This window comes from Malus domestica, chromosome 05 (genome assembly GCF_042453785.1).
Source record: "Malus domestica chromosome 05, GDT2T_hap1".
NCBI lineage: Eukaryota > Viridiplantae > Streptophyta > Magnoliopsida > Rosales > Rosaceae > Malus > Malus domestica.
In genome coordinates this window covers 33834669-33847388 of record NC_091665.1, presented here as the reverse complement: position 1 = coordinate 33847388, position 12720 = coordinate 33834669, and the positions used below count along the sequence as shown (strand labels likewise).

The following is a 12720-nucleotide window of genomic DNA, read 5'->3' as shown; positions in this document are numbered from 1 at the left end:
CAATTTTTCTAGTCTTCATAGTAAAAAAATCTTTTTTTGTTACTCTGCATCTCCCTTTGTGAAATAATTAATCATAGAAAAATGAAAAATAGAAACCGATACACACAAAAAAGTTGATAATAAAAGTCAAGACTTGTTGCCCAAGAAATTCTATCTATACTAAACGTTGGTGGAAAAACACTGTTCATTAACAGTGCCGTTCCTGTTTTGTCCCTCATCTAACGCACGGTTTTCAGCCTTTTAAAAGATGCTACAGAAATTGTCGATTTTGCCCCTCTGTACAATGAGCCTACATACGGAAAGGTGCTCGAACCTTCTCTCATTTTCTTCCGTTGCTTTTTCCTTTCGCTTGCTCTCTGTTTTTCTGCTTTTCTCCCTGTTCGATCTTGGTGTTTCCCTGCTTCTCTGTTTGTGTTCATCGTCTGCCGTCTAAAAAGGTGGTTTTTCTGGCTGATTGCGGTGTTTCAGGTGGTTTGTCTATTTAATTCTTTTTCTCTTTTCTTTGATTAGGAAGAAAAATTGTAGATCGATTGGTGTAAAATTAAAATCTTTGCGTTTTTTTATCAGTTCTGTCCTAATTTTTTCGTGTTTTTAGCATCGTTGTTTAATCTGATTGCATTTTTTCTTTCAAGATATACTGCTCTATCAATTTTAGGGTTTCTCTGTGCAATCTTGGAAGCCCTTTTCGATTAAGGTCTGTGGGTTTTTTATTTGGAATGTTTTATGCATTTTTTCTGATATTTGTGTTTGGTTGTTCCATCTAATTGCATTTTTCATCTTGGGAAATTTTGGTCTGTTAGGTTAGGGTTTTCCTGTACATCGATTGTCTGTGCATCGATCCTTCCCTAAAACTTAAAAAAAAAAAAAAGAGGGATGGTCATCCTTAATTTTTGGGTTTTGCTTTGCATGTTTCGGTTTTTTGATGTGGGTGAGGGATTTTTTTTTTTTTTTTTTTTTTTTTTGTGTTTTAGCTAAATGGCTTAACATTTCTCAGAAACACATGTGGATGATCAGAAAGAGAGAGAGACAGTTAAAAAACGTAGTCTATGTGAGTTCATTGTTGAATATATTAAGAATGATGTGATAAACCGGAGAGGGAATCATCAGCTTATGGATGTGTTAACACATCCAATGTGTTGTAATCTTTTTGCTACTTAAACATGTTAACACATCAATTCTAAAAAAACTTGGTCTGCTACTTTACTTACGATGGTATTGGTTTACTCCAACGATAATGGCTAGCTAGGATAGCCTTTCTTTATGTCTTAATTATTGATAGTGCTATCATCATGGCAGGCTATGTTGGAGCAAAAACTGTGCAGGCAAAGACATAAGAGTGATGGATTTTGGAATGAAATGCAGAGGATATCCTTTTGCGCCGCTTAAGTAAAAGTTTCTTCTTCTGTTATGTTTGTGTGTTGGATATTGTAGAAAATTAATATAAGTTGTATATTCATGATAACTGACTGATTAAGATTACTTACAAGAAGTATTTATGCAGAGAAGAGCTCAACATGAGGGTGCAAGAGAGCTATTGGTACAATAAAGAAAGGAAAAGTTGTACGCTACTACAGCACTACGCTGGGTGCTAGCCAACATGATAACAGCACTTACAAGATAACAATAACAATATAAAAATGATTAAGGTGGGAAGCATACATTACGTCCAATAGATATCTTTTTCTTGAGACTAATATATGTTTACTGTTCTATTAATTCATTTATTAATTTTATGTGCTGGTCCTTTTAGCTGTTTAGGTTTGGGTTTTAATCTAAAATGCTTTTACCCAATTATTTTGGGGTTTGATTTAAGAGTGTTATATCTTTTTCAATTTTTATTTATACAGATAGTGAAGGAATGGTGAGGATTGGAAGGCAGATGAGTGTACAAGTGACAGGAAGATTGAAGAAGAAAGCAGTAAAATGCAGTTGGGTCCTTAATGCACTCCTAAAGAATAGATTGAGAAGTTTAAGGTGTGTGTTTTCTGCTCAACTTTGGGAAAAAATTTGCATCTTTTTTACAGTATGTTATTTTCTGTATCTGATTTATGTTTGTTGCATTGTTGATTTTCTTTATTGTTTCAGGATGTTGAGAGTTTGAGAAATGATGGAGGTATCATCATCTCAGCTTCTGATTTTTAAAACTATCCATCATGGAACCTTGAATTTTTTTTTTAATTTTTTTATTTATATACAATAAGGTCCGGATAGTATAGGTATAATTTTTAATTAAATTCTTGAATCTTTGAATTTTATGTCAATTTCATTTGACGTTAATCAGTCATTGTTTGTAGATTGCCAATAATCAAAGTGATTAATCACTAATTGGAAATATTTAAAGTGTAATTTTCTATAACCTCTTTTCCTTTTGTACTTTTATTGAATACGTTATCAATTTTCTGTTTAATTATATGATTTCTTATCTTAAGAATGTTTGCATCTTAATACTTAGCTTAAATATGTTAATCTGTCCCTTTTTTATATAGAATTTAGTGCAAGTTATTCTCAATCACACAGGCATCCGTAACATCAGGTTGGCATCCGCAGCTTCACGTGGACATCCTTTCACACAGTGTTGTTACATCTTTTTTATTTGATCAAGCTTTGTGATTGTGTATATATTGGTTGTTCTGTTTTTTAAAATGGTGGTTAAAAGAAACTTTTTGTATTCTTATCAGGAGCGGCTAAGTAGTTTTATAGTTTAATGTCTAAAATATTATCCTCGGATATAAATCTTTACTGCTTTGTATTCTAGCTGATTTTGATAACATTTATAATGATATATAAATTTGCTCGATTAATATTGTAGTTTAAAAGTCTTGCTTATTCTGTATGACAAGTTATTTTAGTAACATTTACACTGTATTCTGTCATCATTAGACTTTCAGTTTTGTGCTTAAATTGAATTATGCTAATCTGTATAAAATTGAGAGTCATGTTGATAAAAGCTTCGTTTTTATTCTCCTGTTTTTGAAAGTACCCTGGAAATATTTTAAGTTTGTTTTATCTTTATTTGAAAATGAATTATTTTTGTGTTTGCAATCATTTGCAGATTAATTTCAATTTGAAAAAATCTCTGCTGCATCTCGGTTCCTACAGTAATTTCAGCTGCTGAAGTAGCTTTCAGCTGTCAAGGTTACTAGCAATTGAGTGTGTTTGTAAGTGCCTTTTGCTTTTGTAAAATTGTGTGAAAGATTATATTTCTTCCTTTTGTTTGATAATTGTCTGGTTGCTGTCAATACTATGGCTTTAAATTGTATATGGAATCATTATTTTCACATATTTCTTTGCTTTAAGTTATAATCTAGAGCTACTTTTACGTTATAGTTTTATAACTGTATGTAAAATTAATTAATACTTTATTAATTTTTTTTATTGACGTTTTACATTTAATTACAATTTTTGTCAAGCTTTCTCTTTAGGGGAATTAGCTATTACTAATATATATATACAAATTATCTTTTCACATGATCTAAATACATGGCAAATTACCTGCTTGCATATTGAAAGGTTAAATTGGATATCGAAAAGTATAAAAGTAGACATTTGTACTAGAGATATACCCTCTCCTCATATTTTAATCTAATATGTTCTTTCACAAATTTAGAAAATATGGACAAGGTTTATCTTTAGTGGTACGATGTCTATATAAATTGGTAATAGTTAATTCCTCTGAAGAGAAGACGGAAATGATGATTTTTACTCCAGATGATCAAAACTGAGTTTACCAATTTACATAAATCTGATCCATCTTTGTTGTACTAAATTGCAACAAACTTATCTTTTCTAAGACGTTATCCAAATTCTCAACCCAGGTATGTATCCAATTTCACTTACTCTTTATATCTCAATGCATTTGTTTGTATAAATTAATATAACGTTAGTCAAAACTGAACAATTTACAAATTATGCTCAATCTATTTTTAATAATTTTTTAGTTGTTATTACCTACGAATTTTCTTATCCCGCAGCAACGTGGGCACCACTTCCTAGTCTGATCCTATATACAAGCCACAAAGCAAGCCAATATCTCTCACCCAACGGGTCCTCATCTTCCGACTCTTATCTCTTAAAAACTAATTCTGCAAACCCTCATCACAACTCAAACATGACTTCTCCATAAACATTACTGGGTCCACCGGAGCTCTACCGGCCTAATTCTCCATAAACCGCCGCGAAACTCCCACCATCACAACCTTCAAACAAGGCCCTCAACTGGGTCAAAAACGGTCTAATCATTCATCCACATTCCCACACTTCTTGAACCCATGCCTAAAATTATTCTTCAATGCCGGCACGAAGAATAATAGTGACGCCCCAATACCAGCCACGACCCCTTCCAGTTACAGCTACTATGGCCGGCACGAGCAGGGGCGGAAGGATCTGATCCACTATGTAGAGAGGGCATGGAATTTTGACCCTCTCACCACTCTCAGACTTACTTTTGCTCTAAGAATGGCGGGGAAGATCGGCAAAGAAGGGTTTTACAAATCCATGTTGTGGGTGCACGAAAACCACCCCTTAACCCTTTCTTTGAATGTCATGGTTTTTGTGGAATTAGGGTTAGTCAAAGATCTTTTGGGGATCCTTTATATGGTTTTGAAGGACTCCATAGCAAAGGAAAACCAACCGTTGAATACGGTGAACACCGTGGTTACGAATACGATGGGTGCTATGGCTATGAATAAAATGGACGCTATGCCATACTATGGCTATGAATTATACGATGGACACTATTCTTGTGAATACAATGGATTATACTATGGCTACGACGGATTCTATGGCTGTGGATATGAGGGATACTGTGGCTATGGCTACAACGGACACTATGGCTATGGCTGCAACGGATGCTATAGCTATGGCGGGGACGGATTCTATGGCTATGGATACCGTGGATACTATGTTTATGACCCATATGGCTATTATTGGTTAGGGGAGGAAGAATGTGTCTATGAGGAAGAGAATAGAAAAGAGATAGATGGAATAGAAATTCAAATTGACAGTGCCAAAATCGCGGTTGAGAGGTACCAAAATGACCGTCATTTTCGAAACTTGCATGATCGAATATCAGGTATGTTTGCTGAGCTATTGATATCAGATCTCGTGTTTATGGAGGCTGGTGAGATTGAAAAGATCAGTTTTGCTTCTAAATTATGTCCTTCAATTTTTTCTAAATTTGATAGAGCAACCCTGCTATGTGAAAACATAGCAAAGAGAGTTTTCCCACGCCACAGCTATGAGGAGTACAAATATGTTGAAGAAGCTCATTACACTTACAGTGTTCGTTATCGTTTGCACAAACAAGTGCTTGTTCCTCTGCGCAAAGCCTTAAAGTCATTGTCAGTGAAGACAAATGCAGCTGTTGTGCAAAAGAATGAGAATGCTGCTACCGAAACAAAGAAGTGCTCGTCTTCCCCAAATCTTGAGGCCCTGATTGCTATGCAAGGGTACAGGAAGATCCTTAAGAAAGAAAAGGAAAGCAAAATACCCTTTGAGCTTTACATGAAGATAGATGCAATTTTTGGGATAAGCATTGGAAACTGGCTAAAACTTCCTCACCAAGTCACAGCTTACTTGGATAAGGAAAAGGGTAGTGATGAAATTGCTGAGCTTCAATGGCGGCAACTAGTCCAAGAGTTGTCAAGCAAAGGGAAGCTCAAGAACTGTATTGCAATATGTGACGTCACAGGCATGAGAGGGACAAGCAAGGAAATGGAGTGCATTGCAATGGGCTTATTAATTTCAGAACTGAGCGAAAATCCATGGAAAGGAATGGTTTTCTCATTCAGTGATACTCCCAAGCTTCATAAGATTGAAGGAGACAATCTTCGGTCCAAATGTGAGTTAATGAGGCAGATAGAGTGTGCTGAGAAACTGGATTTCTTAGAGATTTACAACAGAGTTTTGGACATTGCAGTCCCACAAAAGCTAAGCCATGACAAGATGCCCCGGCGGATTTTTGTGTTCACCTGCAGGGATTTCAATGAGGCCTTCAAATATGATTGGTGGGATGACTATAAGGAGGCTTCGAGTCGTTACAGAAGAAAAGGGTATAATCTGACTGTGCCAGATATGGTGTTTTGGAATCTTAAAGGAGAGATTGCTGAGCCAGAGGTCATTTATAGCCCAGTGAAGGAGAACCATAAAGTTGGGTTAATTATAAGTGGGTTTTCAGACAATCTGCTCAGCATGTTCTTCAATGGAGAGACGGATTCAAGAACATACGCAGCTCAGTTCCGAGCACCTTACGGTATTGATGTACCGGATTTCATTCCTAAAGCTGAGGATATGATGAAATGTGTAGTTTCAAGAGAAGAACTCAATAACTTGCTCGTATTAGATTGATGAAAAGTACGACTTTATAGGTGCATTTTGTTGGGATGCACAATGAGGAGACCTTGTTATAAATTTTGTTCAATCATAGCTCTGTCATGAGGAACAGATGATCTGGTCTTGAAATAGAAGAGCTTCAATGGCGGTAACTTCAAGTGCATACATGTTGAAACTACAATTAAGCACCTTCGACCTAACTTGTGTTGGATAGAAATTGCTTTTCACTCTTTTGTGCTCAGAGAAAGAAATTCTTTTTCCATCCTAACTTGAATCTTCTTGTCTAGAAGAAGGCAATTGTTATGGAAACCAAACCACATTCAAAAGATAAAGGAAACTTGTGTCTTTCTGAATAGATGTTATTCTGATCGAAATGCATAAATTCCTCGATTATGTACTTTTTAAATCCTTACTGCTGCAAGCATTTCTCATTTGGATTCTGAATCAATCTCTCTTACTCAGATGAGAATGACTAACTAGATATACAAGTCTAAATTTTTCGGTAAAAAGTTCGTTTCAACAAGCACGACTCCTATTTAACGAAGTTGCAATATATATTAGTCCCCTTCTACTCCCCTCTCCGTATGTTTCTTCAACGATGCGAAACAATTTGTACAGAAAATCAATAAAGTCCTTGATTGAAATTGACAATGAAAAAAACATAGAGGTTCATCCTTTATTACATAATATACATTCGAGATCATAATTCAATCCATTGCAAGCAGGCTCTTCAACTCTTCTAATTCAACTGCCCATTTTATCATGTCATCTGCCTTTGGAGCAAGTTTCATCAGAGGCAGCACGTCAATACCATAAACTGAATGAAACTGAGCTGCATATGATCTCGAATCCGCCTCGCCTTTGAAGAAAATACTGAGCAGATTGTTGGAAAACCCAATAATAATCATCCCCCCTTCTGATTCTTCATCACTGGGCTATTAAACACCTCTGGCTCAGCAATTGGGTCCTTCGGATTCACAAAACACCAACTCTCCAAAAGTGATTGTTTTAATCTCTGAAATCCTTCAATTTTATCCCCTGTTTTTCAATATCCTTCGAGTTTCCACCAACAGCCACCACAGCCAATGCAGCCAACTCACAACTACAAAACGCTGAAGGGTAGTGCTATCCACACTCCTATTTTCACTCCTCACATACTTATCTTAATTTTCAGCCGTCGAATCAAATGGATTGACGAATATCAAAGGCAAAAAAGTTAACAAGGATGTGTAGTAGATAAAAAAGGTACGTGAATAACACTATTCAACTCTACACGTAAAATTCAAAACAAGAAATCGTGAAAGAGAGCAAATGAAAGTACGAAATCAAATTAAAATTTACACAACATTAAAAAAAATATATGATAAATCCCATTGGAATTCAAACATCTGACTATTGTTGGGTTTTCCACTATTGCCACTAACATGCACTCGACCTACAAACCCATTCCCCTCATTTCTAGCAACCCCCTCCGAGCTTCTTCTTGGTTGAACAATCCCAAAGCTTTGAACAAAAGAGATGATGATGTCGACCAGAAGATTTCCTAAAAACTATGAATTTAAGATAAATAATTTAAAGAGATGGTGATGTCGACGAGAAAATTTCAGAACGAAAGAGGTGGTGATATCGTTAACGGCGTTGCAAAACATGAACCAAGAAGGTAGCGGAGAACTGACGGTGCTCCAAGTTTCGTGAAGAAAATCGATTATTTTCCGTCTTCTTCTAGTCCGTTTAATCTCTTAGTACAACTTAAAGCTATTGGACGGTATGGTATCTCATTTGTTCTTTTTAAGACTAACTTAATTAAGATGCATGAACTTATTTGGTACAAAATGGACGATTGTACATTCTGAGCTAATTTGAGAATACTTTAAAACTACATGTACATAATATTCTGTAGCAAGATAGGTGTTGGAAACCCCACATTGGGAGTTCGACAAAACAATTTACAAATTATAATTACATGGTTTCACTTGTGATTATACTGAAACATTTTAGGATAAAACATTACTCCTGCAGTCCTACGTGGCTAGTAGGTGGATAAGTTTAAAACAAATATTGGTGTTGGATCATAGACGTCTCTCTAAAAACTTTAACAATAGGAATGCACCCACTGAACACAGTCGCCTCATCAAATCCCTGTTGGCTAAGCATGCGGGAATTGAGAAAGACAGATTATTTGTCTGCTTTCATTGTGTCACCTTCCCCTCCCAAATGATTAGTTCTCTTAAAAAGATCTATAACACTAAGAAACAACTCTACGCATATTCTTTGAAGAAGCTTTTTCGGCAGCATTGCATGGGAAAAATAAAGATCTGAAGCCTGTGTGGAAAGTGGAGAGCCTCTCATCTCATTTAAGGCAGGTTTAGTTTTAATGGAATAAGCAAGCTTGGCTTGCCTTGGTTAATTTGTCTATTCAGGTACTACTGTTTGTGTCGTAACACTTGGATGGTCTTGAGAGAGGACATGTGTAAGTTCACGTTTGACTGGTTTTCGTCGTTTACGTTCCTTAGACCGCATGGTCACAGCCCACTACACCACTCATAACGGTATGAGGTTTTCCTTATCTGAAAACGGCACTGTATGAATCTTCCTTCCTTTCGTTGCAGGTAAAACAACAAAAGAAGTAAACATCAGCGGAACTAATCGGTCAAATTAATCTATATATCTTCGGATAGACATGCACAATGGCTAGCTCTCATGTGGTTGTCCAAAGTTAACTACTCACAACTCTTTTGGAATTGAAAAGGATGTTTTCTGCTTCCTTCTGATCCAGGAAGATGTTCTCATCTTCAAAACGGCATCGTCTTAGTTAGGTTTAGAGTTTGTTCTAGCCTTCTAGGAAGATTAAATCCATGTTTAAAAGTATGTTTTCTTCTGTTATGCACAATATATTATCAGCAAACAAAGAATACCAAGTCAGCTTTTCCCATCAAAAGCCGTATCCAAATTTTTGATCACGTCTCCTTTAATCACGTCTTTCTGAAAGCTAGTTTTTGTAGTGGACTGTGGATGCCTTGGCATCTCAAGGTCATTTCGTACATTTGGGGTGAAAATTTGGTTTTTTTCTCTTCCCGGTTCTACCGAACGGCCGGGTTTGTAGCAGTTGGGTGTTGGAATCTTCAGTTGTCCCACATCGGCCAGAGGGCCAAAGAGAAAACAATTTAAATAAAATTAACCCACTCTAACTAACACCAAAACCTTTTGTGATAAAATCTCACACCTGAGGATTGGGCAGGTGGTAAAGTGGAGATAATATCGGTGTTGTTGGAGTGGGCCCTTGGCCTGTCGACCTGGAAAATTCTACATGATATCAGTGCCAGAGATGGGCCCATGGATCCTTGTTTGGCCCCGCACGATGGGTGAGTCCTGACATGCCCGATGTCGATTTGCACTTGAGACCCCATTTTGCAGGGTAGTGTTGGAATCTCCATTTGTCCCACATCGGCCAGAGAGCCAAAGAGAAAGCAATTTAAATAGAATTTTAGGTTGCGCCTACATGGATTCTCAGTTCGTTGAACTGAAAAATTCTACATTGGGTGACCTAGGGCTCTCCATTTGTCCCGCATCGGCCAGATGGCCAAAGAAAAAACAATTTAAATAGAATTTTAGGTTGGGCCCACATGGACTCTCAATCCGTCGACCTGAAAAATTCTACATTGGGTGGGTGACCTAGGGCTCTTGTAATGTTTTTCTTCTTTGAAAACGAGGGAGCTTCTAACATGAGGGGCCGGCCCGGCCGGGTTTTCTAAGTAGTTGTAGGCTGCGTTTGAATAAAATCAGGCGGCTAAAATGTTAAAATGCACGTCGGTCTGTTCTCTAAAGGAGCCAACTGGTAGAATATCAATTTCTTGTCCAAATTTTATAACGTCAGTCTCTTTCATGGCTTTTAGCGTTTTTGCTTTTTGACAACAAAATAAAAATAAAAAGAAAAAGAAAAGAAACATTTTTGGTGCTGTAGATAGTTCTGTTGTGGTCAACAGTTGATCTACGGAAACCCACCACAAAATGATTTATTCTACCTTTATTAGCCTTGAATTGGTCATTCAAATCTGCTGTTTTGCTAAAGAAAACGGTCGACGAACTGGGCATTTTGTCCATTGATGTTATTTTCACCCCAAAGAAAGTTGCACTACTCCAAAAGGAGTGACATTTTATTGTGGCTCCAATCCAAAGACTCCATGCCATAATTCAATTTCATCGGGGCATAAATATGTGCAAGAGTTGCTAAATGGACATCCTGATAAGGTGTTTGACCAAGGGCCCATTTAGTGGGCAATGAGTTGTGACCAATTAAATATGTATTTCAACAGTTGTACATGTCAAACCTAGAAACTGTAGTGCTAATTCAATTCACAACATAATATTAGGCATGTCACATGTGGGTGTTCAAGAAAGCGGTGGAAATTATGAGTTAGGGTTAAGGTTTATTTAGCGTTTTGGCTCTTTTTGGGGTTCGTTGGTTCAAGTTTGGTTATGTATACGAATGTAGTCCAATTTAATTTAGCATTTGAGGTTGTTGCTTTTACAATCATGTTGAGATTTTTGTCTTTATACATATCACACCTTTGACGACTCGTGAAGTTTTATTAATGACTTTTTTTTTTCATTTTGGTTCTTAAAAAAATTTGAATCACCTATTTCTTAAATGTAATCACACTCGTGAAGTTTGACAATTACTTAATCCATTTAGAGATGACATTCCTCATCCATATTTAAACCTTGTTACTTGGCTAAAACATAAATGGAGTACTTGAGAAAATTCTTCATAGAAAATATCTTCATTACCTGTTAAAAAAATATAAAAAAGAAACAAAGTTTAGTATCCTGGTTTAGTGATATTCTTTTTTATTTATAAGTGAGATATGTCATGTTCGATTCTTGGCAAAGCAAATTTGAACTAATTTATCATGGCTAGCTCATTTTGAGGTTTACCCCACTCCACCACCGCTTAAGATGGATAAATATCGAATGTATTAAAAAAAGAAATAAAGCTTTCTCTGAACGAAAAAATACATAATACACTAGAGGCATTCTTACATATTAAGAAATAGGATTACGTACCTAAACTCCCCTAACTTTTTAGTGTCATTCCAAATTGATCTCAACCTTTTTAAATATTTTAAACAAGTACCAAACCTACTGAAAATGTCACATTCGTTAAGCCCTTGTTAAATTTCTCTTAAATTAACCAAGGCTCACTTTGTATATAAAATCAATAGAAGAGCATAGAAGCATGATCTCCACCAATTAACGGTCACCACCACCCCCACCAGACCATCACCTCCAAACCCAACGATCAACCACTAACTCCACCCTACAACTCAAGCCACCAACATCAAGAAGAAGGTCATGGAGGTTGCTAAAATGCTATGGAACGTCATGATGTAGTCATTGTCATCTTCACCGCGCGCGCGCACACACACACACACACAAAAAGGAAGTTCTACAAGCCGAGAATTGGCGAATGAGGAAATCACATGAGAAAAAAACAAGCTCCTTCTTAAGCTATCTAAATGCTTAACCCTCTTCTTTATTGGAGATTGCATTTCTGATGTAATTTCAATTTGGTGTGTCCATTTTTTATTCAATTTAATACATGTTTGATCATTGGGTTCCATATTATATAATCTATGTTCGAAATTTAGATTTTGAGGCAACTATATTAATGTTGACCATGATATACCGAGTTGGTGGGTTTTGAATATAAAGATTGGGATGGGGTATCGGTGGTCATAGGTTGAGCTTGGAGGTGGCATGGCTTTGGTATTTTCTGATCTTCATTTTTGTTTTCCATTTTATTTGAATTTGTTTATTTATTTTGATATTTTCATCTTTATGTCTTTTTTGAAATTATTTTTATTATTATTTAGTATCCATGTAAGTTAACAAGTGAGACCCATGGTTACCACATGTACATTTAACTCATAATTAAGTAGGGCTTAACAAATGTGACATTTTCAATAAGTTGGATACTCGTTTGGAATGTTTAAAAATGTTCAAACCAATTTGAAATAACACTAGTACTTAATCCTAAGAAAATTTTAACCGATTTCTGAAAAGCTAACAAATATTAAAAGTCGAAAGATGAAGCAAAAAGATACCCGTCAAATTGGTAGGATTCCTCCTCGTCCAAATTGGTACAAAAATTAAATTTTGATGGTTTTGTCAAACCCAATGGGATTAGTCTGTTGGATTTGTCACCATATTTGATATGTGTTGTTCATGTGTTTGACTTTAGTTTCATCACATATGAAGAAAATGTATGGAGACACAGAATGACGTTCCAAATAAAATGTTAAAAGACTTTACATATACTTACAAGAAATTAGACTATTTACCTTATTACCAATTTATTTTAGGTTTTGTTTGGTTTCTCAAAATATATCA

The 12720-nt window shown here is 36.0% G+C and overlaps 1 protein-coding gene and 1 long non-coding RNA gene across 4 annotated transcripts; both read left to right on the top strand.

The window, feature by feature from the left end:
* The first annotated feature begins 325 nt into the window (after nucleotides 1-325).
* LOC103436187 (uncharacterized) lies at nucleotides 326-3282 on the top strand. Of its 3 annotated transcripts, none has more exons than XR_011580668.1 (6): nucleotides 326-468; nucleotides 1297-1386; nucleotides 1502-1646; nucleotides 1848-1974; nucleotides 2086-2113; nucleotides 3053-3282. It is a non-coding gene; the product is annotated as an uncharacterized lncRNA (long non-coding RNA). The 3 variants fall into 3 exon arrangements; XR_011580669.1 differs by lacking the exon at nucleotides 3053-3282 and adding an exon at nucleotides 633-694 and having other exon boundaries at nucleotides 338-468; nucleotides 2086-2356; XR_011580667.1 differs by lacking the exon at nucleotides 3053-3282 and having other exon boundaries at nucleotides 2086-2356.
* A 1173-nt stretch (nucleotides 3283-4455) lies between these two features.
* LOC139187455 (uncharacterized) lies at nucleotides 4456-6345 on the top strand. Its single transcript, XM_070821892.1, has one exon. It carries the CDS (start codon nucleotides 4456-4458, stop codon nucleotides 6343-6345), a length of 1890 nt encoding a protein of 629 aa, XP_070677993.1.
* Nucleotides 6346-12720: the final 6375 nt, after the last annotated feature.

Excerpts from the sequence above, each read along its gene's own strand:
- LOC139187455 (XM_070821892.1), top strand. The coding sequence starts at position 4,456 with ATGGCGGGGAAGATCGGCAAAGAAGGGTTTTACAAATCCATGTTGTGG.